We start from the raw sequence: 25,594 nt of genomic DNA on the forward strand, positions 1-25,594 counted from the left end.
CCTAAGCTGTCTATGGCAAAACTGTTAGGAATTTTGGTCCTCAATAATCCTCAACTTTGCACATTATTTTGCATGGCCTTTTAACTTATTTTAAATTCGAGTGTCACTGATGAGTCTTTTGTAGACGAAAAGCGCGTTTGGTGTAAATACAAAATTTAATCCTGGTATCTATGATGATTTTATTTATTCACATGTTGGTGTACCGTTATGGAACATATGTTTCACAGATGAAGATGAATACGTTCCAATCGATTATCGTCATTCCACAATCCCGTCCTCCTTTGCCCCGAAAGAAACCTATCGATTTAGACTTACAAGTTAACTTTACAACACGACAATTCTGCTTACCTTTCAATAAAACAAAGCAGATCAACATTGGTTAGGTGTACTCGCGTGCAATTATATAATTCGGAATATTTATATATCAAATTGGGATCGTTCAATTACATCTACCTAAGGAATTGGGAAATACTAACGATTTTCTATCCAGCGAATTTGGCCAGACTTTCGGAACTTTGAATCCTCAATGCTCTTCAACTTCGTACTTTATATAGTTATTTTTCCCAACTATATCTTATTCGAGTTTTACTGGTGAGTCTTCTGTAAATTGAAAAAAATATCAACAACTGGAACGTCATTTTCAGTACTAAATACCAAAACAACACAGATTCCATTACAACCAGCATTCAATTGTGCTGCTTAAAAAACTCTTTCTAAAATATTACTATATTTTACAATTAATCAAATCGGAATTTCAGAGTAATTATCTCTATGGGTCGTGTAAATCAAGTGTGGATATTTAAAACGATGTATTATCTAAGTACAATCTAAGTCTCTATCCTTTTCCATTAGAAAACATTTGACTTTCTTATCCTTTACAACAATATCAATCATTCTAAAACATCGAAAGAGTCTGTTTGTTTCATAAATTAAGCCAATGTATTAACAGCTATCTTGTCATAGGAAGAGGTAAAACATGATTTTCAAAAACGCACTTGATTCTTACTAAACAAATTTTTAAACTATAACAATTATAGTAATATGTCTGTTTGAATTTTTCAATTGACATGTTTGTCACGTTTAGAGCACTTGTTGGTCAACAACCTATTGACATTCCTATTGGAAGCAATGGTCCTTTTGTCGATTTTTCTTTTTCGTAAGCATGATAGGTAGACGACTTATATACACAAGCTTCTCGGAAGAACGAAAAGAAGCTACAATCATTCTCATTCAACTACATATTCTGTGATAAAGATTATGTCGTCTCTGATTTCTCCCATTGGATTCCACAGATACAGAATGTCTGCCTCTTTTCATAAATAGTATCTGGATATTGACAAAAGAGATAAGTCATGTTTCCCAATTTTGAACTTTCCGAAGTTTCTCAATTTTGAACTTTCCGATTCTAAGCAACAATTGTCTCATATTTGAGGCAAGACATGAATTGATCATCTCTGTATTTATCTCCGAAGCCATTTACATTCCAACTTGATTCCTTTATGGTTCTAAGAAAGATAACTCTAAATATACTAAAGCTATCTGCAAGTTTTGAAAACTATTATTTTGAATTGCATGAATTATGGATAAATAAAGGCAACAGTATTATACTACTGTTCGAACGTCATAAATCGACAGATAGAAATCAGAGAAAACAAATCCGTGTTAAAATGAGTAATGGCAAATTGCACATTGTACTGTCTTAATATAAATAAAGAAGATGTGGTATAATTGCCAATGAGACAACTTTCCACAAGTTTTAGAGACCAAAATGACACAGAAATCAACAACTATAGGTCCCCGTACGGCCTTCCACAATGAGCAAAGCCAATGCCGGATGTCCGCTACAAGGTCGTTTTTCAATAAAAGCGTAACTTTTAGACCTAAAAATAATGGAAAATCAAGTTGTCTAAAATTTAATTTCAAGAGTTATTTTGAATACCTCTATTATAGACCTGTTTGTAAACAAAAAGTGCAATCTTAAATATTCTTTTAAATGATATTATTTTCATAATGTGTACTGTTTCGGTCCCCTATTAAACTGCTTCTAAACACACATATTTTTGCAATTTTATATGTTGCCTATAGACATTCCAGTTTCTTTACTTTATATACTAGAAAAATTTCCTTTTTTTCTGAATTGGAGAACCATTTTTTATCGATAAAGATTAGACAGTATTTCACATATGAAGGTACAACTCATGTTACATTTTGATGCGTTTCGTAGTTGACAAAACCGTTTCGTAGTGGACAAAAAGTTTCGTAGCTAACATCAACCCCTATTCTATGTTGATAAAAACATAATAAAAATTACATGAAACTAACCCTTGTTATTTGTTTTGCACGAATATAATTGAAAAAGGTGTTAAAAAAAGACTGCATGGTAGTGGTAGTGTCCACTACGAAACGTTTTTTTCTCCCATACTTGTTTCGTATATATAGGCGACCGTTTCGTAGGGAACATATTCACATGTTTTATTTTTTCCCCACAATCCCTATATTGCAATAGTAACAAGACTGATTGTATTCATCAAAGCATGTATTAAGCTGTACACTGATATTTTTCATAATCTTAAAACCAGACACTGAAGAAGATTTGACCCGTTTCGTAGTGGACATTAAAAAAAATACGGTATCACTCGGGTCCATTTGATGTGCTCAATTTTTCTTACCAACAATTTAATTGCCGTTATAAAAGCATCACTTCTTTTGTAAGACCCTAATGTTTATATCTCTTGCAAACAAAAATTACATTGATTTTATAAAACTGTTAATTAGCAAATATTAATGACTTCGTTTCGTAGTGGACATTTTGTCAGGGACAAACCTTCTGAAATTGAAAATCCTATGCTAAAAGCTGTTTATTTAAATATGTTGACTGAACTTGGCTCTTAACAAAATTATTAAAGAACTTATATTAAGTAAAAATAAAATTTATTTCTATATTTTTTTTACGAGTATGAATGTTGAACAGGCGGTCTAGAGACATGCCATTTTGGTTGTTTTGGACCATTCAGGAATCAATATCTTATCAATCGCTCTAAAAAATCATCTGTGTCTTTGCTTAAAAATGTTAAATCTTATTCGATGTACTGGCTGCACAAAAAATTACTTGCAAAGATCAAACACATTTTTTTTAAAAGTGGCTAGGATAAGAAAGTAAGTTTTTATTGAAATACGCCTTTAAATAATAACCTTTTGTTAAAACAGTCAAATCTGTATTTCTTTTGGCTCTTATCTAATATTTATATTGGACATTTTGTCAGGGACAAACCTTCTGAAATTGAAAATCCTATGCTAAAAGCTGTTTATTTAAATATGTTGACTGAACTTGGCTCTTAACAAAATTATTAAAGAACTTATATTAAGTAAAAATAAAATTTATTTCTATATTTTTTTTACGAGTATGAATGTTGAACAGGCGGTCTAGAGACATGCCATTTTGGTTGTTTTGGACCATTCAGGAATCAATATCTTATCAATCGCTCTAAAAAATCATCTGTGTCTTTGCTTAAAAATGTTAAATCTTATTCGATGTACTGGCTGCACAAAAAATTACTTGCAAAGATCAAACACATTTTTTTTAAAAGTGGCTAGGATAAGAAAGTAAGTTTTTATTGAAATACGCCTTTAAATAATAACCTTTTGTTAAAACAGTCAAATCTGTATTTCTTTTGGCTCTTATCTGATATTTATATTGGACATTTTGTCAGGGACAAACCTTCTGAAATTGAAAATCCTATGCTAAAAGCTGTTTATTTAAATATGTTGACTGAACTTGGCTCTTAACAAAATTATTAAAGAACTTATATTAAGTAAAAATAAAATTTATTTCTATATTTTTTTTACGAGTATGAATGTTGAACAGGCGGTCTAGAGACATGCCATTTTGGTTGTTTTGGACCATTCAGGAATCAATATCTTATCAATCGCTCTAAAAAATCATCTGTGTCTTTGCTTAAAAATGTTAAATCTTATTCGATGTACTGGCTGCACAAAAAATTACTTGCAAAGATCAAACACATTTTTTTTAAAAGTGGCTAGGATAAGAAAGTAAGTTTTTATTGAAATACGCCTTTAAATAATAACCTTTTGTTAAAACAGTCAAATCTGTATTTCTTTTGGCTCTTATCTGATATTTATATTGGACATTTTGTCAGGGACAAACCTTCTGAAATTGAAAATCCTATGCTAAAAGCTGTTTATTTAAATATGTTGACTGAACTTGGCTCTTAACAAAATTATTAAAGAACTTATATTAAGTAAAAATAAAATGTATTTCTATATTTTTTTTACGAGTATGAATGTTGAACAGGCGGTCTAGAGACATGCCATTTTGGTTGTTTTGGACCATATTCAGGAATCAATATCTTATCAATCGCTCTAAAAAATCATCTGTGTCTTTGCTTAAAAATGTTAAATCTTATTCGATGTACTGGCTGCACAAAAAATTACTAGCAAAGATCAAACACATTTTTTTTAAAAGTGGCTAGGATAAGAAAGTAAGTTTTTATTGAAATACGCCTTTAAATAATAACCTTTTGTTAAAACAGTCAAATCTGTATTTCTTTTGGCTCTTATCTGATATTTATATTACAATATGATTTTTTTTTTTTATTTTTTTTTAATAAATCTGGTTGACGTTGATTTTTTTATTATTTGTGCAAAACTGAAAACGAACAAACAATAAATCCGTTCCGATGCTGCATTTTGTATTGACCCATTACTGATATCCGGTTTAATTCTTTTTCTTCTATGCTTGCTCTCATGTAAACCAGTAAAGGCTGTCCCGGATGTAGAGGCCATTTCTACGAACTCTTGCTTCCTGAATCAAAAGATTTGAGTATTATCTCCACAAAATGGTTTGCATAAATGTTTAGACTGTTATAGATCGAAAATATAATAATTATACTTCATATTTTTCAATCAGTATTTACTTCTAGAAAAATTTTAATGACATTAAAGCTAAGTATCTCAAAAGAGGGCGGATTACCCATCGATGTATCCATATCGTTCAGGGTTTCAGAATTGATAATATCAGAATATATTGACATTGTGCATGCTTAGAACAGTTGATTGTACTAAAATAGACATTATTGTGAAATAAATGTATGGCCAAATACAGCTTTATAGTCGATTGTAACAATACATGTACATAAACTCAAAGTTCATAAATAACAAATGGACTAAAATGGTTGTTTACACTAACAGTCTTCACCTTGAACCCTATTAGAGGATCTGCAACACTTGACCCGAGATAGCTATTTATCTGCCATTACTGGACATCTCAAAACAAAAGGATCTGGAAAAATTTGAAGTCATAACTGAAAAAAGTCCAAATAATCATGACGTGTTGATGGGCTAATATCACAGGCTTTTGTTTCTATCCACAGGAAGGTCGACTATCCATATAAATAGAAGAAGGTGGCTAACGAATTTTTTTTTAGGTCATGACAGTCTCCGCTTCGGACGCTTTTTCTACCCTTCAACTTAATGCTAAAAATCCCTACCTTACAGTGTTCTAGGATTTTTTTGGCACCTTGACTTACCACGGGTAAGATCAATAAAAAAATTACTTACCCACATCTATAAGTTCAATCCGCCTGCGCCGTCCGCTGCCGTTATGGCCGGGAGTCTGGGGGCCGCTCAAGGTCCCCATAAGCTCTGGGGTAAATGATGCAAAATCCTGCATTCTAGCCATTTCCTGGCACCTTTTTCATGCTTCAGAAAGTACCCTTTTTTGTGATGTCAAATGATGTTTTGTATGAAGCAATGATGACTAAAGTGTATTGAAAAGTATTTGAAATATATGGCTTAATTGTAACTATATACCTATACCACCAAAAAAGTACATTGAACTATAACAGAACTTCACTGACTTTCATACCAATAATCCACTGTAAAAAAAAATAAGGGACTTACATGCAACTCTTTTTAAAAATCAGACATGCTCTTTATAAAATACTGAATATTTTTCAGGCTGATTCACTGAACATTAGTGATTAAGGATAAGTCATGTGTTGCACATAGATTTTAAATTTAAAAACTTTTATGACATGCTTTAAATTATATGTTGTGAAGTTTGTCTGAACAAAGCTGGATTCGGATACGATTGAATTTTGTACAAAATTTAAAAAAAACGATTTCTTACTAAATTTGACAAATATGTTATAGTTATTACTATGTCATTTATTAAGAGCTATAATAAATGCAACTGTAAGTTTATTTTCCTCCGATGACAAGAAAAAAAATCGTTTATGTCCGGATTTAAGCACCAGTTATCAATCCGGATTTTCCGATTTTACCGATACTGTGACCGACTTTTAGAATGATAGGAGAAGAATGTGGTCTCTTTTGCGCTTGATTACACCTAGTAAACGAGTGTTTGAATAAAAGCGCCGATAGACATCGACAAAATCTTCGATCTTTTATCAAACATGTCAAAGTTTTTTCTCGTGATTTAATAAAAATAAAAAGCAGATATGGGAAAATTGAAGAGGACCGGAAAATTTCAAGAGTTTTTCGGCTTCCCTGAACTTGAAAATTGACTTACCACCGGGTGACAAAGGCTAAAAAATGACTTACCCGTTGTCCTAATCCACTTACCCCGGGTAACGGGTAATGGGAATCCTAGAACACTGCCTTATATGAATCGATTTAGTGAATATTTTCCTTTAACACTAAACTAATTTCATAATCCCTGCAGTGTTCCTCTTCACGGTAATCTACTCTCAATTCACTAAACCATGTCGAAAACAGTGTAGACACGGTTTGTAATGGTGAAAGTTCCTCCATCGTTCAATTTTCATCCATGGAGATCCCTGCAATAATTGTCTTTCGTAATGTTAAAAAAGTCCATCCAACAGTCAGAGCTCAGACATAAATAAGTCTGAATCCGCTTTTGACTCATAGAAGTCTAAATTTGTAAGTTTTAGGATTTGTCTCCCTTTAATGCAAGACAAAATACGACTTTAATAAGTCAAATATTGTTAAGCAAGAAATAATTGACAAGAAATAAAAAGTTGCAAATACGGACTACAAGTCAATAAGTTACCAACATTGGTAAACTTCAAGACCCACGCATATTTATAAAAAGGTCACACATCTAAATCAAATAATGACCACATTGAAAAACAATGCTTTGTCTTCTAAAGAAAAATATGAATGAGAGTCTAAAAAATCGGAGATAATGTTAATTAACCTTACAATGCAACCACCTGGAGCCACACTTAATGAGGTAAAACATCTGTGTTTAGTTTAAGTTAGAATGTTCAATTGGATAATTAAATATAGATAGCTCAAGTCTTTGTGAACTCTCAGACAAGTTTTTGCTGTCATACATGTAGGTGGTGTACTTTGGCCACCAAGTCAAATTATGTTTTTTCATCAACATAAATAGACCTAAACAAGTCTGTCATTTTCTGCCTTAGATAAGTCTAAAATTGAAAACACATTTTTATTGTCGAGCCTGCAACTTTTGTTGCATAAAGCTCGACATAAGGATAGTGATCCAGCGGCGGCTACGGCGGCGGCTACGGCGGCGGTGTTAGCTAACTTCTTAAAAGGTTTATATTTTAGAAGGTGAAAGACCTGGATGCTTCATACTTTGTATATAGATGCCTCATGTTACGAAGTTTCCCTCAGTCACATGTCCAATGTCCTTGACCTCATTTTCATGGTTCAGTAACCACTTGAAAAAAAAGTTCAGAATTTTTGTAATGTTGAATTCTCTCTTATTATAAGTAATAGGATAACTATATTTGGTATGTGCGTACCTTGCAAGGTCCTCATGCCCGTCAGACAGTTTTCACTTGACCTCGACCTCATTTCATGGATCAGTGAACAAGGTTAAGTTTTGGTGGTCAAGTCCATATCTCAGATACTATAAGCAATAGGGCTAGTATATTTGGTGTATGGAAGGACTGGAAGGTGTACATGTCCAACTGGCAGGTGTCATCTGACCTTGAACTCATTTTCATGGTTCAGTGGTCATAGTTAAGTTTTTGTGTTTTGGTCTGTGTTTCTCATACTTTATGCAATAGGTCTACTATATTTGTTGTATGGAATGATTGTAAGGTGTACATGTCTAGCGGGCAGATGTCATCTGACCTTGACCTCATTTTCATGGTTCAGTGGTCAAAGTTAAGTTTTTAAGTTTTGGTCTTTTTATCTAATATTATATGCCAAAGGTCAACTATATTTGGTGTTTGGAAATATATTATGATCTATATGTCAGTCCCGCAGGTTTTATTTGACCATGACCTCAATTGCACAGTTCATTGCACAGTGTTAAGTTTTTGTGTTTTGGTCTATTTTTCTTAAACTATAAGTAGTAGGTCAACTATATTTGTTGTATGGAAGCTTTGTTAGCTGTACATATCTGCCTGGCATGTTTCATCTGACCTTGACCTCATTTTTATGGTTCATTGGTCTTTGTTTAGCTATCTTGGTTAATGTTAAGTTTATGTGACAGTTGTAATAAAGCTTTATACTTAGGACTATCAACATAATATCAATGATTAGTAAAGAAGGCGAGACATTTCAGTGTGTGCACTCTTGTAATAAATACATGTTTTGACTTCTGTAAGTCAAAATCAAAAATCGACTTGTTTATGTCTGAGCTCTGACTGTCCAAGGTTGATGTTTATCTTCTGCTTTATTTAAAACATCTACATGTATAACTGATTTCTTTAAAGAAGAGTAAAAAATGAATTTTTGCGCCAAACTCTGTAAAATTTGACAGACTCAATTTCTGAAACCTTTGTTTTATATTATCCAGAAATCCAGGTATGTCAAATTTTACGGAGTTTAGTGCAGAAATATATTTTATACTCAATTGAAGCATCTTTGAGAAAAATCAACCCAAGAGTTTTATTAACACAGATAATTACCTTTGAGTCCAACTGAAAATATGAGTTCAGCGTTATGACATCAATGTAAAATGTCAAACTTAAAAGTATAAAAGCCTTTCAAGACGTCATAATTATTCGGACTAAAACAAAATGAAAAGTGATTGTTGTATGACATAAGTAGTTCAAGAGGTGCAGATTCTCTGGTAAACTGGTGTAAATTTCCAAATAGGTGTACATGTATTTGTGACACTTGGAACTTTTTGATGTCATCCAACTTTCACTTTTCCAATACTTCAGACATTTTCTCTTCAAAAGACTATTAGTTTTGACCTGAAAATTTTGAGGAAACATCTATGAAGTCCAATATTTAATGACTTATGACCGACAAATGAAGAATAGATGTCTTGGATAAGGCATAGGAAACCATAAAATCATTCGGTCAGACCAAACTTTCAGGATTTTTTTGGTGGAATATATAGGAGGAAAATTCTAGTTGCTTTTTTGGTCAGACAAATCCTGAAACAGTTTGCAACAGACTGCCTCATCAGTCTTCACGATGAACTGTTAAATCCTCAGGCCCGTAGCTCAATTATTGAAATTTTTTAGTTAGATTCTGTTGGCTTAGATAAATTTTTACAGGCCCGAGAGCAATTTTACAAGCCTGGGCTGCCATTTAGCGTGAAGACTGCCTCATACACTTGTACATCAAGTACATGTTTATCTAGATCTCTGCATGAAGAACATTTGATAACTTTTTTGTGTGAAAAAAAACCAAATTTACTAATTTTTGACAGAATTAACAAGCAAACTCATGTGCAATTCTTTCTAGATTTTTATGACAAATCAGAAAATCAGTGGTGATCAATTATTTTTAAAAGTGTTGTGTCCCTTAGACATGTTAGAAGCATTATTTGCATGGAAAATTGCATTGTTAGCACTGTGTACAATTCTTGCCAGAATTACCTGAAACTTTAATCATAGGTTTATATCAGCAATGTCTTTGATGAGTTAAAAAATCAGTGCCCATTAATATTTTGTAAAAGAGTTACATGTATGTACCCTTGAAATATTTATATGGAAAATTGCAAGATGAGCATTCTTATGTGTACTTTCCAGATATAAATGAAATTTATATTATAGGTCTATTCACATTCGAAAATAAGTTCCAATAGAATATTTTTATGCCCCTTGGAAATATTGGTTATACATGTACATGCAAGGGAAATCACATGGCATTTACTCTGAGGCCTTCGTTTCTCTTAAGATGCCCATAAAAAGTTTTATAGAATTTGTTGTAATTTAGCTTTAGTGGTTACTTCAAATGGAAATTCAGATGACAAAAGTTTCTGAGTCTGATTATTTAAACTTGCATCTCTAAATTTTATCATTCCATAAATTATTTTTCTGAAATGAAAAAAAAAGTTCTAGTGTCTGATGGTGGGGTGGGGGTGTCAATCAGATAACTGCATCCACACATGTACTATTATTTTGCCTAAAAGTATAAAACAGATTCAAACTCAGACAAATTGTGAACATATGCAAAAAATCAAATCCAGTATTGAAAAAATCAATTCATTTAAAATCAAATCCAGACCAACCAAGCCTATTTATAAAAGAAGGATTGTACAAATGTATGTTAGAAACAAACTTTGTTATTTGTTGTCCTTAGTTTATCAGTTTCTGGATGAATGATTTTATTTTTCAGACAGAACAACAGTTAGACTGTGCGTTAGACTTGATGAGAAGGCTTCCTCCACAACAAATAGAGAAAAACTTAACAGATTTAATAGATTTAGTGAGTACATTTGTAGTTGTATTTCTGTATGCACAATGATGCATGTACATATATATGTATACAAACATGGTGTGGTCATTTATTCATGACCCTGGGTTATGTGTAGTGATTTATCTCATCATTCTCATGTTGCTAAAAAGAGAATCTGTTATTTGAATAGAGAAAATTCTCGCCAGATGCATCACTGACACGCTAATCGTATATAAAAATTTGTAAGGGTTCCGCAGAACCCAGTGTCCTTCCTACTTTTGCTGTTAATTGCAGGCTCAACAAAAATGAGGAAGTAAATTAATTAAAATATTCCTTTAGATACTATCTTTTGATTGTAAAAAGCTTCTGTCCATGTTTGGTACAAATCTAGGCTAATTTAAGAAAGATATTAGAATTTTTAAAACTTTAACCACAGAGTGAATGTAATGTTTCTTGGCAGAAGTCCATTTAAAGATGTAAGTAAACTACAGGAAAAAAATATTTTTTTTTTACTAAATTTAGCTCTGGATACTATTTTATGATCATAAACAAGCTTCTGGCCAAGTCTGGTACAAATCCAGGATATAAAAATTTCAAAAACTTTAACCACAAAGTGAATATTTGTGGACACAGCCGACAACGGAATGTAGGATTGCTTTATATCGCTTTTCAACAAAAGTTGAAGTCTCAACAAAACGTGAGTTGTCAGAGGAACATTTATTGTTTACATGATTAATCACCTTTTGTACTTCCATATACATGTGTAAGTTCTGTATACTGTAAATCATATAATCTTCTCAGGCCATTTATTTTTCGCAACTTTGCGAGTAGAAAAATGACGCAAAGAAAGATCATCGCATATACTGTATGTAAAACTTGGAACTTTCCTCATGTAACTACATCATACAATTACAAACCTGAAAATAGTGAAATTAACTAGTTATCAAAGGTACCAGGATTATAATTTAGTACACCAGACGTGCGTTTCGTCTACATAAGACTCATCAGTAACGCTGATATCAAAATATTTAAAAAGCCAAACAAGTATAAAGTTGAAGGGCATTGAGGATCCAAAATTCCAAGAAAGTTGTGCCAAATATGGCTATAAAGATAATCTACGTCTGGGATAAGAAAATACTTATTTTTTCGTAAAATTCAAAATTTTGTAAACAGGAAATTTATAAAAATGACCACTTTATTGATATTCATGTCAACATCAAAATGTTGACTGATGGGCTGGTGATACCCTCGGGGACGAAACGTCCACCAGCAGTGGCATCGACCCAGTGGTGTAAATAGTTATCAAAGGTACCAGGATGGCGAAATGAGCTGGTAGGGGCTAATCACAGTTTACAGTAGCTTTGAACATGTTGAATGGGATATTTACTAGATTGTATGCTCATGTAAAGAAGAGGATTTTATTTGCCATACTTGCAGGTGCCAAATTTATGTGAAGATTTATTATCATCAGTAGACCAACCATTAAAGATTTCTCGAGATAAAAATGTAGGAAAAGATTTTCTATTGTGTGATTATAATAGAGATGGCGATTCCTACAGGTAAGTAGTACTTATAATAAAGTCCCTTACAGTAAAATAATAACTGATTCTAAAATGAGGAGGGTTTGTTAAAAAAGTCCCTTACAGTAAAATAATAACTCATTCTAAAATGAGGAGGGTTTGGTTAAAAAAATTCCCTTACAGTATTAAAAATTAAAATTGATTCTAAACAATGCTAAAATAAGGATATATTTTACACAGCAATGTTATATTGTAAAGTATATATATACCAGCAAATTTGTATATATATCTGATTGCCAAAACATATGAAAATTTTTCACAGGTATCACCTTTTTCATCTAAGTATGAAAATAAGGTGGTATGATTGCCAATGAGACTACTATCAATCAAAGAACAATGAATACAGACAAATAAATGTATGTCATTGTATTGCCTTCAACTATTTAGAAAAATTTATGCTGCATGATGCATCTGATTGGACAAGAATGGATACATAAAAAAAAATTTTGTACATCCTGAAAATCTTCTGTATTAATGGTATTTATCCTTACACATTAAAGATGATCTTTTAAATTGTACAATTGACTATTTTCAGATCACCATGGAGCAACACCTATTTCCCTCCTTTAGATGATGGTGCCATGCCTTCAGAAAGACTCAGAAAACTAGAACAAGAAGCCAATAGATCATTTGATCAATACAGAGAAATGTAGGTGTCGCTGATAATGAATTACGATAACTGTGTCTCATCGGGAAGCTATTTACAATATTATAAATTACCATGTTTAAGTAGATATAGGAAAATGTGGTATGAGTATTAATGAGACAACACTCCATCCAAGTCACAATTTGTAAAAGTAAACTGTTATAGGACAAGGTACTGCCTTCAACACGGAGCCTTGGCTCACACCAAGCAGCAAGCTATAAAGGGCCCCAATAATGACAAGTGTAAAACAATTCAAATTGGTAAACCACCAGTCTAATCTATATAATAAAACAGGAAACACTTGTGAACCACATATTAATGGCAACCACTGAACATCAGGTTCCTGACTTGGGACTGGATCAAACAAATGCAGGGTGTTTAAGTTCATGATTTGTATTACTTTTGTTCATCCTGGAGCCTCAAATATCAAATTAGGCTGAACATTAACATTAATCATTATTGATTGGTCAAATGATGCAGATACACATCACTCGCAACCACTCAAAACTTTAAATCAAGATTCAGGAAAAATATTTTATATACATTTAGCTTTTCTTAAATTTCTTAATTATTACTGAATACTGTAATTTGGCAATAATAGATCTATATATGAAACACCTATCGGAATGACTATTATCCTGAAATGGCAATTAATTAATATCACATTTTGTCTTTAGAAATCCAAATAAAGAAATGCACTAAAAAGTTTCTGAATTTACAGTAATCTTTGAGTATGTTTGTTTTGTTCATGCATCGTTGACAATGTAATGGAATTTGATGCGACTGTCATACAAGTGAGAGGTTTAGCTAGCTATAAAACCAGGTTCAATCCACCATTTTCTACATTAGAAAATGCCTGTACCAAGTCAGGAATATGACAGTTGTTATCCATTCGTTTGATGTGTTTGGACTTTTGATTTTCCTTTTTGAATTTTCCTCGGAGTTCAGTATTTTTGTGTTTTTACTTTTTTTTCATAGGATTAAACAAATGTGTTCCCAATTTAAAATGTGGTCATGATTTGGACATTTAAATGACAATGTTAAATTCAATTGAGTGGTCATAATGGCAAAATCCTTATAGCTGTTGTTTACGTCTGTGTATTTGAAAAGTTCTGCATTATTTATTTTAGGTATTTTGAAGGAGGTGTCTCATCTGTATATTTATGGGATTTAGACCATGGCTTTGCTGGTGTTATATTAATCAAGAAAGCTGGTGATGGGTCAAAGAAAATTAAAGGCTGTTGGGATTCTATACATGTGATAGAAGTACAGGTATACTGTTGATATTAAAGGGTCACTTGCTATGAAAAATAGAAAAAAATAAAAGTGAAACAGTGAAGTTAAAATTCGCTTTTAGCAGCCATTTAGGTTCTTTCTTTTTTTTTTTTTTTTTTATAAATAAAAACTACTATAGGTTCATTTAAATATGCATGAGGTCTTAGTATATGAAGACAAATTATAAAGTGAAAATTAGTGTTAAATTTGAATCAAAAGGAGTTTTAAAAATTATGATAAACATAAAATGTTAAATAACAAAAATACTGAAATCTTGAGTTTAATCCAAAACGCAGAGTCAGTAATAAAATATCAAAATCAAAAGCTCAAACACATCCAACGAAAAGATAACTTCGACACATTTGATTGATATTAAATTTCAAAAAGAGTTAAAATTGCATTACAACTTAACTCATTCACCCCCAACAGTATATTTACACTGCAACAGTGATAAGCCAGTACAAATTTATCAGTTATCAGGCTGTGCCCCAGAGCATTTTTATCTAATTAACTTTTCTACTGTGAGACGTGCACATGCATGATATTTACCTTGATTGCTCAGTAATTATCCAACATTAATCCATAAAAATTTCAGTGAATAAAGAAGAAAAAATTGTCTTTCCACACATATAAATTTTATCAAAATATATACAGAATAAATCACATATTTATCCAGGTAAGTAAAAAATTCCAAAATTATTCCAAAAAATATATAAAACTCCATGAATATATCCTCTATTTACACGAACAACTGTGGGAATAATTTTCTGTGATATGGCCTAAAACATTCTATGCACAAATTTACATTACACTGAGCACACCCAGTTTTGGGTTCCTTTCTAATTTTATTTTGTGAGCACAATTTGCATGTCTTCTTTGGCATATTTTCGATCCAATGATTACTTGGTTGGAGTACTGGTCTTGGATCGACTGACCGTTTCCTTTTCCCATGAAATTGTCCTAGCATTTTGTGAGCTAGTTTCATTCTAAACTCTAGCTGAGTCATTTGACGGGGCCTGTTCTTTTTTGTCACTATTTGGTGATTGACAGACTCCCTCATAAGAAGGTATGCGTTGACAATACTGATGTCCACAAGGAAGTTGAAGAGGTATTTCCACCATTTCAAGCACTTTCTGGAGATGTTGTAGGTAGACCTCAACTGATCTGCATGGTCTACCCCATTCATGAACATGTTATAATGTTTGACTGACAGAGGACAAGATACCTCTTTGATGGTACCATCTTTTTGCTTACGATTGACTTTGTCCGGTTCACCAAAACAGTTTGTTGATAATAAGTTAATGTTTTTCTTGTCCCTCCAAAATGTGACTCGCATATAATTTTTTTGCTTGACAACAAACTGGCCTTGTTCTTTGAGTTTGATACGGTCTAAACCAGCAGGTAATCCTTTACGGTTTGCTCTAACCGTGCCACACGCATAAGTTCCGTGGTCCCATAAACTTGTAAATAAATCTGGTGAAGTGAAGAAACTATCACAATAAAGATGATGACCCAACCCAAACAGAGGGGTCATAAGATCAAGAACAACTCTTTTGCCAAGATTTTGTTCTGGGTTATTGGCTGTCTTTCCAGTATAGACTTGAAAGTCATTTATGTAGCCATTACTTGGATCTGCTCGAACCCAAACTTTGATCCCCCTTTTTGTAGGCTTCAAGGGAACATACTGTTTGAACCCCAACCTGCCATTAAAACCAATCATTGCTTCGTCAATGGATACTTCCATATGTGGTTTGTATTCTTGAAAGGATTTATCACGAACTATTTCGAGTATCGGTCTTACATGGGCCAGTTTATCATGTCCGGGTTGAAGTCGGGGTGGATTTTGTGTGGTGTTTGCCACATGTAAATATCTTTGTAATTCCTCATATCTGTTTCTTGAAAATTTTTCCTCAAGACTAGAAGAATGAAAAAGTTTATCTTTGTACCAATACATATCCATATTGGGAACAGGAACGATTCCCATAACAATCTGACCCCCTATGTACGCTTTTATTTCATCACTAGTAGTTGGAGTCCAATTTTCATTTTGCTTCCCATTTGCGTAAGCATTTGTTTGCGTTGCTATTTCCGAATAAAGTCTCTCCGGGAAAATTAAATGAAAAAAATCTATCTCCGTCTTTTCCTTGTTCATTTGCGTGGTCGGACCGGGCCGTGGACCCGTAAAATCATTTATTTGAACCGGCCGAAGTTCATCACCCCATTTTGCAATTTCGGCAAGTGCAACATTGTCATCATCGCTATTAAAACCTTCATTTTCATCAGAATCGACGTCTGAAAATTCGATATCAGAATCAATATTATTCAATGCATCAATATGCTGCAAATATCTTTCTTCTGCAGCATTTATATCCCGTAATTCAAAGCCATCAAACTCACTTTCACTCTCGCTACTATAAAAAATTTCAGCCATTGTTTTAACATTTTTATTGAAAACCGCGCGTACACACGTGTAATAAGAATGTCTTAATACGGCGTAACCTTTGCACTAAGAATAAATAAATTTCACACAATGAAATGTTAAACCCTTTTCTATCGGACGGTATTCTTTAAATTCTGGAAATCCCCTAAGAAATAACCAATCGGAGCGGTTCTTTCAGAGTGGTGTCGACCACGAGTACAGACGGGATCAGCCATTGAACTAGGTAAACAAACCACGACTGTAGTCGTTATCGGCCTGTGAGTGGTATATTTTTATCACGACTACAGGTGGGATTGTGGGCGAATAAGTTAATCAAAGGCAGATAACTCTATCATTACATGTATTAATTATTAACTGAAAGCTTTATTATTTACAGGAGAAATCTAGTGGAAAAAGTGCTCACTACAAATTGACATCAACAGTTATGCTGTGGTTACAAACCTCCAAGGATGGATCAGGAATCATGAATCTAGGAGGAAGTTTGACTCGACAAGGAGAACAAGATAACACTGTTAGCGAAAGTGCTCCTCATATTGTTAACATTGGTAGAATGGTTGAGGTAAGGTATATTGGTTGTAATAAAAATACTTCTCGGTTAAAAAATTACAGATAATTTACTTGTGATACTGTGTATGCTTACTCCTCTCATCTCTTGAAATGTTTTGGTTCATTATATCCTTGGCTTTCAAATTATTCTGTTTTGAGCAGCTATGTTTAGGTTCTAGTAAAGCTTTCAAACCATGTCAAGTACAAAGCCTGGTTTTTATACGACCACAAAAAATATAAAAAATTTGGTTGTATGTTGGTATCACGTCGTCATTGTCAGCGTTGTCAGAAGACGGATGATTTCTGGATAATAACTTTAGTATCAGTAGATATGAATAAATAAAATTTTAACACGAGGATTATACCCACTAAAGAAAGGTTGGGAATGATTTTGGGGTTTTTGTCCCAACAGTTTAGGAATTAGGGACCAAAAAGGGGCACAACTAAGCATTTTTCTTTGTTTTTCGAACAATAACTTTAGCATAAGTAAATATAAACTTTGTTTGAATTCATCAAAAATTGATTTATTTGGGTTCTTTGATACACCGAATGTAACAGTAAGTTTGATTCTTAATTTTTGGTCATGTTTTTAAATTGGTTTACATTAAGGTCCAAAGGGTCCAAAATTAAAGTTAGTTTGATTTTGACAAAAATTGAATTCTTGGGGTTGTTTGATATGCTGAATCTAAACATGTATTTAATTTTTTAAATTATGGGCCTATTTTTTGAAGTTGGTCCAAATAAGGGTAAAAAATTAAACTTATTTGATTTATTAAAAAAATAAGTATATGGGGTTATTTGATATGCTGAACCTTTATCAAATTGGTCCACATTGAGTTCTAAAGGGTTACAAAATTGAATTTTATTTGATTTCATCAAAAAATGAATTCTTGTGGTTCTTTGATATGCTGAATCTAACCATGTATTTAGATTAGGATATTGGACCATATTACATGTAGGTAATGTCAATTTAAAGTTTTTAAGTTCTTAGATCACATTCATTCTGTGTTAGAAACCTATACTGTGTCAACTATTTAATCACAATCCAAATTTAGAGCTGTAGCAAGCTTGAATATTGTGTCCACAATTGCCTCAACTGTTCAGGGTTCATCCTCTGCTGTAGTATCAAGCTGCGCCCTGTGGAGCATCTAGTTATTTTTTGATATCTTTTTTTTTTAATTACATCAAAATAACATGTGATAAATTGAAATTAAAATCTGCTTTAAGCAGGCTGTTTGGTTCAATTTTGTCAAAGTAAGCTTGGAGAAATCACTGATGAATTATTCACTTGCAAGACAATAATCCAACCTCATTGATTTCGTAAAATTCACTTAGCAAAGAATGTAGATATGTACAAAAAAACAGCTAAAAAAAACTCTAAATTTTTAAAACGCTAAATTTAAACTCTCAATGTGAAAGGAAGCCATTGTTTGAAGTAATGATTTTGCTAATGCCTGTTTGTTTTACTTTTCAGGAGATGGAGAACAAAATACGGATGACATTGAATGAGATTTATTTTGGTAAAACACAGGACATTGTCAACGGCTTAAGGTCATTTAATTCACTAGAAGACGAATTGAGCCAAAAAGCTGTCATTAGCAATTTGAAAGATGTATTAAATAAAAGGGGAGAGAAGCAGTGATGATACATACAATTATTAGCGCAGACAATTTTTATGGCCACCAGATGGTGCAACAAACTGTATTAAAAGGAAATGGTGCAAAATTGTTTATTTGCTTCATTAATTTGCAAAGTTTTTGACATTGAAAAATAATAACAATTGGAATTTGGTGAAGAAAGAGAACCCAATAGGCAGTTTGAAAGTTATTGATTATGTTGAGGGGGAAATATATATTATACGAATTTGTAGCAAAGAAATAGGTTAAGGGCTATTCCAGAAAAAAATGTATGGGGGTTGGGGTTGGAGTTGGAAGGCAGTTTTTGTCAGCACCCGCCACCCAGACAATTGTAATTGAGAATTATAGTGCTTTATAGTGTGAAAAGTTGCTCTGATACCATCACCCATGTATTATTAATATAATGTGCCTTCCAACCCCTCCATACATTTTTTTCTGGAATAGCCATAAGGATATTAATCATGGTAGCAATTGGTTGCTCTTATTTTAGTAGCATGTGTTATTATTTATAAATAAAAAAGACTTGAGCATTTTCAGGGATTGACAACTTTTCAAAATCCACTTTCCAAAAGGAGAGCATTGACATTTGCTAGCTTGCCTTGTAATGATATGGCTTAGCCTAACATTTTTAACACAAAAAAACATATAATAAATCACTTGCCTATGGGAAAATTTAAATGTGTTTTCACTTTTTACTGTCTCATTGTTTTCCTTGGCAACAGACATTGGTAATATTGTTTTCCTTGGCAACAGACATTGGTAATATTGTTTTCCTTGGCAACAGTCAATGGTAATAACATGTCAGTAAATAGAATATATTTTGTAGACAATACATGATGATGGCACATCTCAGCCAAATTTTTTTCGTAAGTGATATTATGGAAGTTGTGACTAAAGATTTAACTTTTAGAATTAACATAAATGAATGCTTATTTATTTATAATTATCTAAATACTTCCTGGTGAAATTGTACTTGAACAGTTTAAAAATATAGATGCTGGTCATCTAGGAAGAAATAACTCTTTAAGATATATTGCTGTAAAAATATCTCTAATTTAAAAAGTAATTCTTATTTGAAGTTTAATAAAATTCTTCTGAAATGAAAAAAAAAAAACTTTTTGAATTTTTTGCTTTCTTTCAAAGAAATTATCAAGGGTTATTGAAGGTACTGGTTCAGTTTGAAGCAAACTTCCCTTTACCTTGCAACAGTATATATTGTACAAATAACAGTTCACACAAATTTATGATGTCATTTTTCTTAGCCACCTGAAAAAAGGACATGATTGAAATAGTCTTTCCAAAATGTTTATGTCTAAGTAAACCTGATTTTAAAACTTGTTATCGATGTTAAGTTTTACCTTCATTTGAATTATCATGACACATTTTCTGATTCTATCACAGGTTCTTGAAAAATATAAATTAGCAATCATGGTTTCTTTTTTTTCATGGGGAGATAACTGCTTTCACATTTTTGCAGGAAAGATAACTCTAAATATGACAAATTGTGTTACTGCCTTATTAAGTGATTGTTAACTAGCTACAGCATAATTAAAGTAATTAAGTATGATTTTATAATATGTATATATAATATATTTCACATTCATGATACTTGTACAAATATGAGATAACATTAAAACATGTACAAAATCATCTTGTTTTTTCATTCCTAAACAAGTTTGGCTTTTTCTCAAAACATTGATAAAAAACTTGTTATTTGCTTAATGCCGACCTGCAGATATTTCATGCATATGATGAAAAAATTTAAACAATTGCTCCATTTGGCTGAGTCTGCATAGTTGGTTGACATGTATGAAAGTTGGGAAATGTGAACTCCCTCTGGATTGAGTGAAATTATTAAGAAAATGAGGTTCTAACTCCTTCATGAAAAGTTGACCTTAAATAAAATAATTTATTTGTTTCTTTTGGTCATATAACTCCACACATATTCAGCTATTTATAAATTCCTGGATTTTTCAAATTTTTAGGTTTGAGCACTCCTTAAGAGGGTAAATAAAAAAATCGTTTTGATGCACGAAACTCAAGCAGTGTAGTGTTTGTCTAAACAGTGTTACTTATTTGTATAAAGCTTTATATGGAAAAAGATCTGGATGCTTAATACTTTTTATATAGAAACCTAACAGGGTTATGTTACACAGTTCTCATCTGTCATATGTCCATTGTCCTTCACCTGATTTTCATTGTTATCAACTGCTTTTTATGTGAATTTCTTATCATGAGTAATATGATATTCATATTTGGTATATTGGATCCTTGCAAGGTTTACATGTCCATTAGACAAGGTTCACCTCCAACTCATTTCATGGGTCAGTCCATTTCTCAGATACCAGAAACAGGAGTCCTCTTTGTTTGTTTGTTTCCTGATTTAAACTGTAGGTGAATTGAAATTCCTAATCAGCAATATGTTGACGAATGTCGCAAAAATGAGACATAGCGATCATACAGTCTGTGTTTATCAACATTTTGTTTCAATCTGTTGAAAATAGTTTTATGAAATATCAATAACTTTTTTCAAAACTTCATGTAATTAAATGAAACTTGGACAGAAGCTTTTTGATGACCACCAGACAATATCGAGACCCTTGTATTATTTCATCCTTTTCCGATTTTTACACCAGTAACTTTGTCAAACTTAGCTGCATAAACTGTGTAGGATGGTGGCTTCAATAAAATTGTTACGTCAAAAACTGTACTGCATAGAGTGCCAATCCACTACAAATTGTTAGCAAACACATACAGGCGTCTTTAGTGCTTTGTATTTTCAAACACTCCTTTGTTTTTGTAAAAGTCACAGATTCTGAGTCTTTTTGTTACTCTTTTGGGTAAAACCAATTTAGTAGTCCCTATTACGTATTGATATAAGAATGAATAACTATTTTAAGGTTACCTTTGCATTGAAATGAAATATTTCTAACTAGACAGCAGATTTCATGTGTTCCAGAAATGATTCATTTTCTAAAAGAATTTAAAAAAAATTGTATGTAAAAATGTAAGATGGACTTTATAAAATTGTACATGAAAAAAACCTGCTTTCATATCATAATAATAATAAGATTTTTACCAATGACGAACAGGTAACTTTAGCGGCAAGTACATTAAAAAAAGAAGGAATATTTGAAATCTTTGAGGGAAGATTCCTCATTTTTGATTCAGCAATACTGGAATAAAAAAATGATGTTGAACAGTTACTAAATCATACATATACGCTTCCATCTACTACTAGTTCCTTTGTAAACCTTAGGACCTGCGCATTCGTCATATGTAACGTTTTATATCAGCCATGGTTCTGTACTGCTTCTCGTGAAATGATTCCGAGTTGTAAAGACACCAGTAGATTGTTAAAATATATGTTGTAATCCCTTTAGATATCCATATTCATACTACCCCAGGGTATCATATATACTAAATTGACAAACAAACAAATAGTCCTGTCAATCTAGCATGCATTTGACCCTAACCTTAAAGCAATTGCAACAGAAGACTTTAAAGTTTTAATCTTTAGCATTATACCTCAAATATACACAGAAAAAAGTCCCATTAAATCTTACTCGAGGAAGACTAAAAAAATCACGATTTAAAATTCCTATGGAGACTTGCATTGAAAAGGGAGAAAACTCTGCAAGAAAGACAGAAATATCAATAAAAATTGATAAAAAATTATAACTTTACCGCCTCTATTCAACAGAATGTATGGATTCTTGATATTTTAGCCGTCTTTTGAATATGACAAACAAGTACTAAGGTGTTTTCATATCTTTTATCAAACTACAATCTAGATTTCGTAATTCATTAGTTGACCATTTATTGAATTTTCAACATGTCAAGGTAAAGAATCTCAATTTTAATTAAAATAATTAAGCATATATTCTTCTTTTTGTGGTTTAAAGCTTCTTTAAACAAGGTAGATGCTAAACAAATATGATATACAGATATTAACAATACCAAATTTTCACATTATTTTTTCAAAATGGTCACAAAGCCACAAATTTGCAATTTCTTTAATGAAAAATCCACCCATAAAAAAATACCGATAACCCATAATACTGTTTTGTACATTTCATGAGCATAAGATTATTTAATATAGTCAAATACGAACTCATAACCCAATCAAAGTATCATACTTTACATAAATCTAAGAAAATCAACAAAAAAACTGACAAAGAAAGAGCCATTTTTGCGGAGTTATCTCCCCTACCAATGGAAATTAAAAATGCTGATTTTGAGTTTTCCTCAAGTTAGATTTTATGGGACTTTTTTTTCTGTGTATATTTAGGGCTTAATGCTATAGATTAGAACTAAAACATTTTCTGTTGCAATTAGTTTGAGGTTAAAACTTAGTTTGACTGGACTAAAACTAACTAATCAGTAAACTTTTAAGACAATAATGGTTCATTAAAATGAAAATATTTGATCCAAAATCTGAATAATTTTGAGAAAAATAGAAAGCATGTGGAATTTAAGATCTTTTAGATTTAAATATTTTGAACATTTTGCCTTTGTCAAATTTTCTATATAGTATATTTATATCTATTTTGATTTTTAAGATTCAATTCCATCACATTTTAGTTTCGATAGTCAGAACTTTGACACATTAATGATCGGAACATAAAAACTAGTGCATTCATTATGAAATTGCCATTTTTGCTTCTGACTGAAAAAAATATATACAGTCCGCCAAAAGTTAACCACCTATTTTTATTGCATCGTCATTTTTTCCAATTTAAAAAATCAATCATTCCTCGAAAAAAAGAAAGCATTCATGTACCATTTTATACCATAAACTAACCATCAATATAATTTTGGTCACTTATGACTTGTGCATTTAGGTTTTGCGTTCATAGAAATAGTGTAAATTACACAAATCAAAAACGGAATTTAAGTTTCACTATTATTTTTTTTCAACAATTAATCACCCAATATCATTAAACAGTTATATATAACAGTTTGGTAGATAGTTATCTCCTGAGCTATTAATTCACATCTTCTTTGTCAGTGTAATAATGCAGATAATATCACACATAGATATGGCATTTTCTCAGAATACCAAAAAAGTTTATAAAATATCGATCACTACTTTTTTTGTAAGATATCAAATACAATTTTTAACATATGTCTAAGATATCTTTTAATTATTAAAAAAAGAAAATATCATATACAATCAAGAAGCTCAATTTTGTACGAATTGATATAGGATACCTATTAGGACCGCAGAATAGAGACGATTGATCCTTTAAAATAGGTGTTGAGAGAGATCGTGTAGCATTTTTCCAATAACATAAAAACGTGATATCATAGACGCATTAAAAGAGCATTTACCTGATAAAAGAATAAGTAGCAATGACGAAAATAAGTTTGTTAGCTGAAGCATCGTGTCAGTCAAGTAAAAGACCGGCTACCCTAATGTGCCTTTAAAATGCGACATCTCTGAATTATCATTAAATATTTGCTGCTTAGTTAAAGTTACTGTATTTTCTAAACTAGAGGCTCTTAAGAGCCTGTGTCGCTCACCTTGGTCTATGTGCATATTAAACAAAGGACACAGATGGATTCATGACAACATTGTGCTTTGGTGATGGTGAAGTGTTTGTAGATCTTACTTAACTGAACATTCTTGCTACTTACAATTTTCTCTATCAATAATAAATTGAGCCCTTTAGTTTCAGAGGAAAATATTTTGTAAAAAATTACAAACAAAAACCAAATTAATGAAATTGTTAAAACTTGACTATAAAGGGCAATAACTCCTTTTTGGTCATGCTGACTTATTTGTAGATATAACTTTGCTCAACATTAATGCTGTTTACAACTTATCTCTATCTATAATAGTATTCAAGATGATAACCAAAAACAGTAAAATTTCTTTAACAATTACCAAATAGGTTGGGGGTGGGGGTGGGGGGGGGGGGGGCAACAACCCGCCTCCAGTTGTCCAATTCATCTGAAAATTCCAGCTTTGGTTTCAGAGTTATAAGCTAAAATCTATATTTTACCCCTATGTTCTATTTATAGCCATGGCGGCTATCTCGGTTGATTGGCCGGGTCACCGGACACATTTTGTATACTAGATACACCAATAATGATTGTGGCCATGTTTGGTTAAATTTGGCCCAGTAGTTTCAGAGGAGAAATTTTTTGTAAAAGATTACAAACATTTACGAAAAATTGGTAAAAAATGACTGTAAACAATAACTCCTTAAGGGGTCAACTGACCATTTTGGTCATGAGAAACTTATTTGTAGATCTTACTTTGCTGAACATTATTGCTGCTTTCAATTTATCTCTTTCTATAATAATATTAAAGATAATAGCCAAAAACGGCAAAATTTCCTTCAAATTACCAATGCAGGGACAGCAACCCAACAACTGGCTGTCCGATTCATCTGAAAATTTCAGGGCAGATATATCTTGCTCTTATCAACAATTTTCCCCATATCAGATTTGCTTTGGTTTCAGAGATATAAGCCAAAATCTACAAAATCTTGGTTTGTTGGTCGGCTCATCGGATACATTTTTTAAACTAGATACTCAAATGATGATTGTGGCCATGTTTGGTTAAATTTGTCCTAGTAGTTTCAGAGGAGAAGATTTTTGTAAAAGTTAACGACGACGGACGACGACGGACGACGCCAGACGCCAGACGCCTGATGCCAAGTGATGAGAAAAGCTCACTTGGCCTTTCAGGCCAGGTGAGCTTAAAATGAAAAAGATGTATCTGTCCTTCGTGAAATCGGTTGGACTTATTGAACAATTGATTTATACAACCAATAAGGTTGCGGCCTGAATAGGATTGTGAACGGGAATGTATTGAGTTTTTAATATATAACAGTTTGAAACATTT

The 25,594-nt window shown here is 32.2% G+C and overlaps 2 protein-coding genes across 5 annotated transcripts; one reads left to right on the top strand and one right to left on the bottom strand.

Annotated features, from left to right (window-relative positions):
* The first annotated feature begins 4,729 nt into the window (after positions 1-4,729).
* LOC139500825 (F-actin-capping protein subunit beta-like) lies at positions 4,730-20,388 on the top strand. Of its 4 annotated transcripts, none has more exons than XR_011658371.1 (8): positions 4,730-4,859; positions 10,555-10,644; positions 12,052-12,173; positions 12,730-12,843; positions 13,971-14,112; positions 16,932-17,114; positions 18,576-18,989; positions 19,183-20,388. XR_011658371.1 is itself a non-coding variant. In XM_071289701.1 (7 exons), the coding sequence occupies exons 1-7, from the start codon at positions 4,857-4,859 to the stop codon at positions 18,741-18,743; spliced, it is 822 nt and encodes a 273-aa protein (XP_071145802.1). In that variant the 5' UTR covers positions 4,730-4,856; the 3' UTR covers positions 18,744-20,388. The 4 variants fall into 4 exon arrangements, 1 of the variants encoding a protein (XP_071145802.1); XR_011658370.1 differs by having other exon boundaries at positions 19,190-20,388; XR_011658372.1 differs by having other exon boundaries at positions 18,576-18,982.
* LOC139501812 (piggyBac transposable element-derived protein 4-like) lies at positions 14,855-16,171 on the bottom strand. Its single transcript, XM_071291030.1, has one exon. It carries the CDS (start codon positions 16,097-16,099, stop codon positions 14,855-14,857), a length of 1,245 nt encoding a protein of 414 aa, XP_071147131.1. The 5' UTR covers positions 16,100-16,171.
* Positions 20,389-25,594: the final 5,206 nt, after the last annotated feature.

Source organism: Mytilus edulis, chromosome 13, assembly GCF_963676685.1.
Source record: "Mytilus edulis chromosome 13, xbMytEdul2.2, whole genome shotgun sequence".
Lineage (NCBI taxonomy): Eukaryota > Metazoa > Mollusca > Bivalvia > Mytilida > Mytilidae > Mytilus > Mytilus edulis.

Excerpts from the sequence above, each read along its gene's own strand:
- LOC139500825 (XM_071289701.1), top strand. Across the intron at positions 10,645-12,051 it reads TAACAGATTTAATAGATTTA|GTGCCAAATTTATGTGAAGA; the intron begins GTGAGTACATTT and ends CCATACTTGCAG. Across the intron at positions 14,113-16,931 it reads TACATGTGATAGAAGTACAG|GAGAAATCTAGTGGAAAAAG; the intron begins GTATACTGTTGA and ends TATTATTTACAG.
- LOC139501812 (XM_071291030.1), bottom strand. The coding sequence starts at position 16,099 with ATGGGAATCGTTCCTGTTCCCAATATGGATATGTATTGGTACAAAGAT.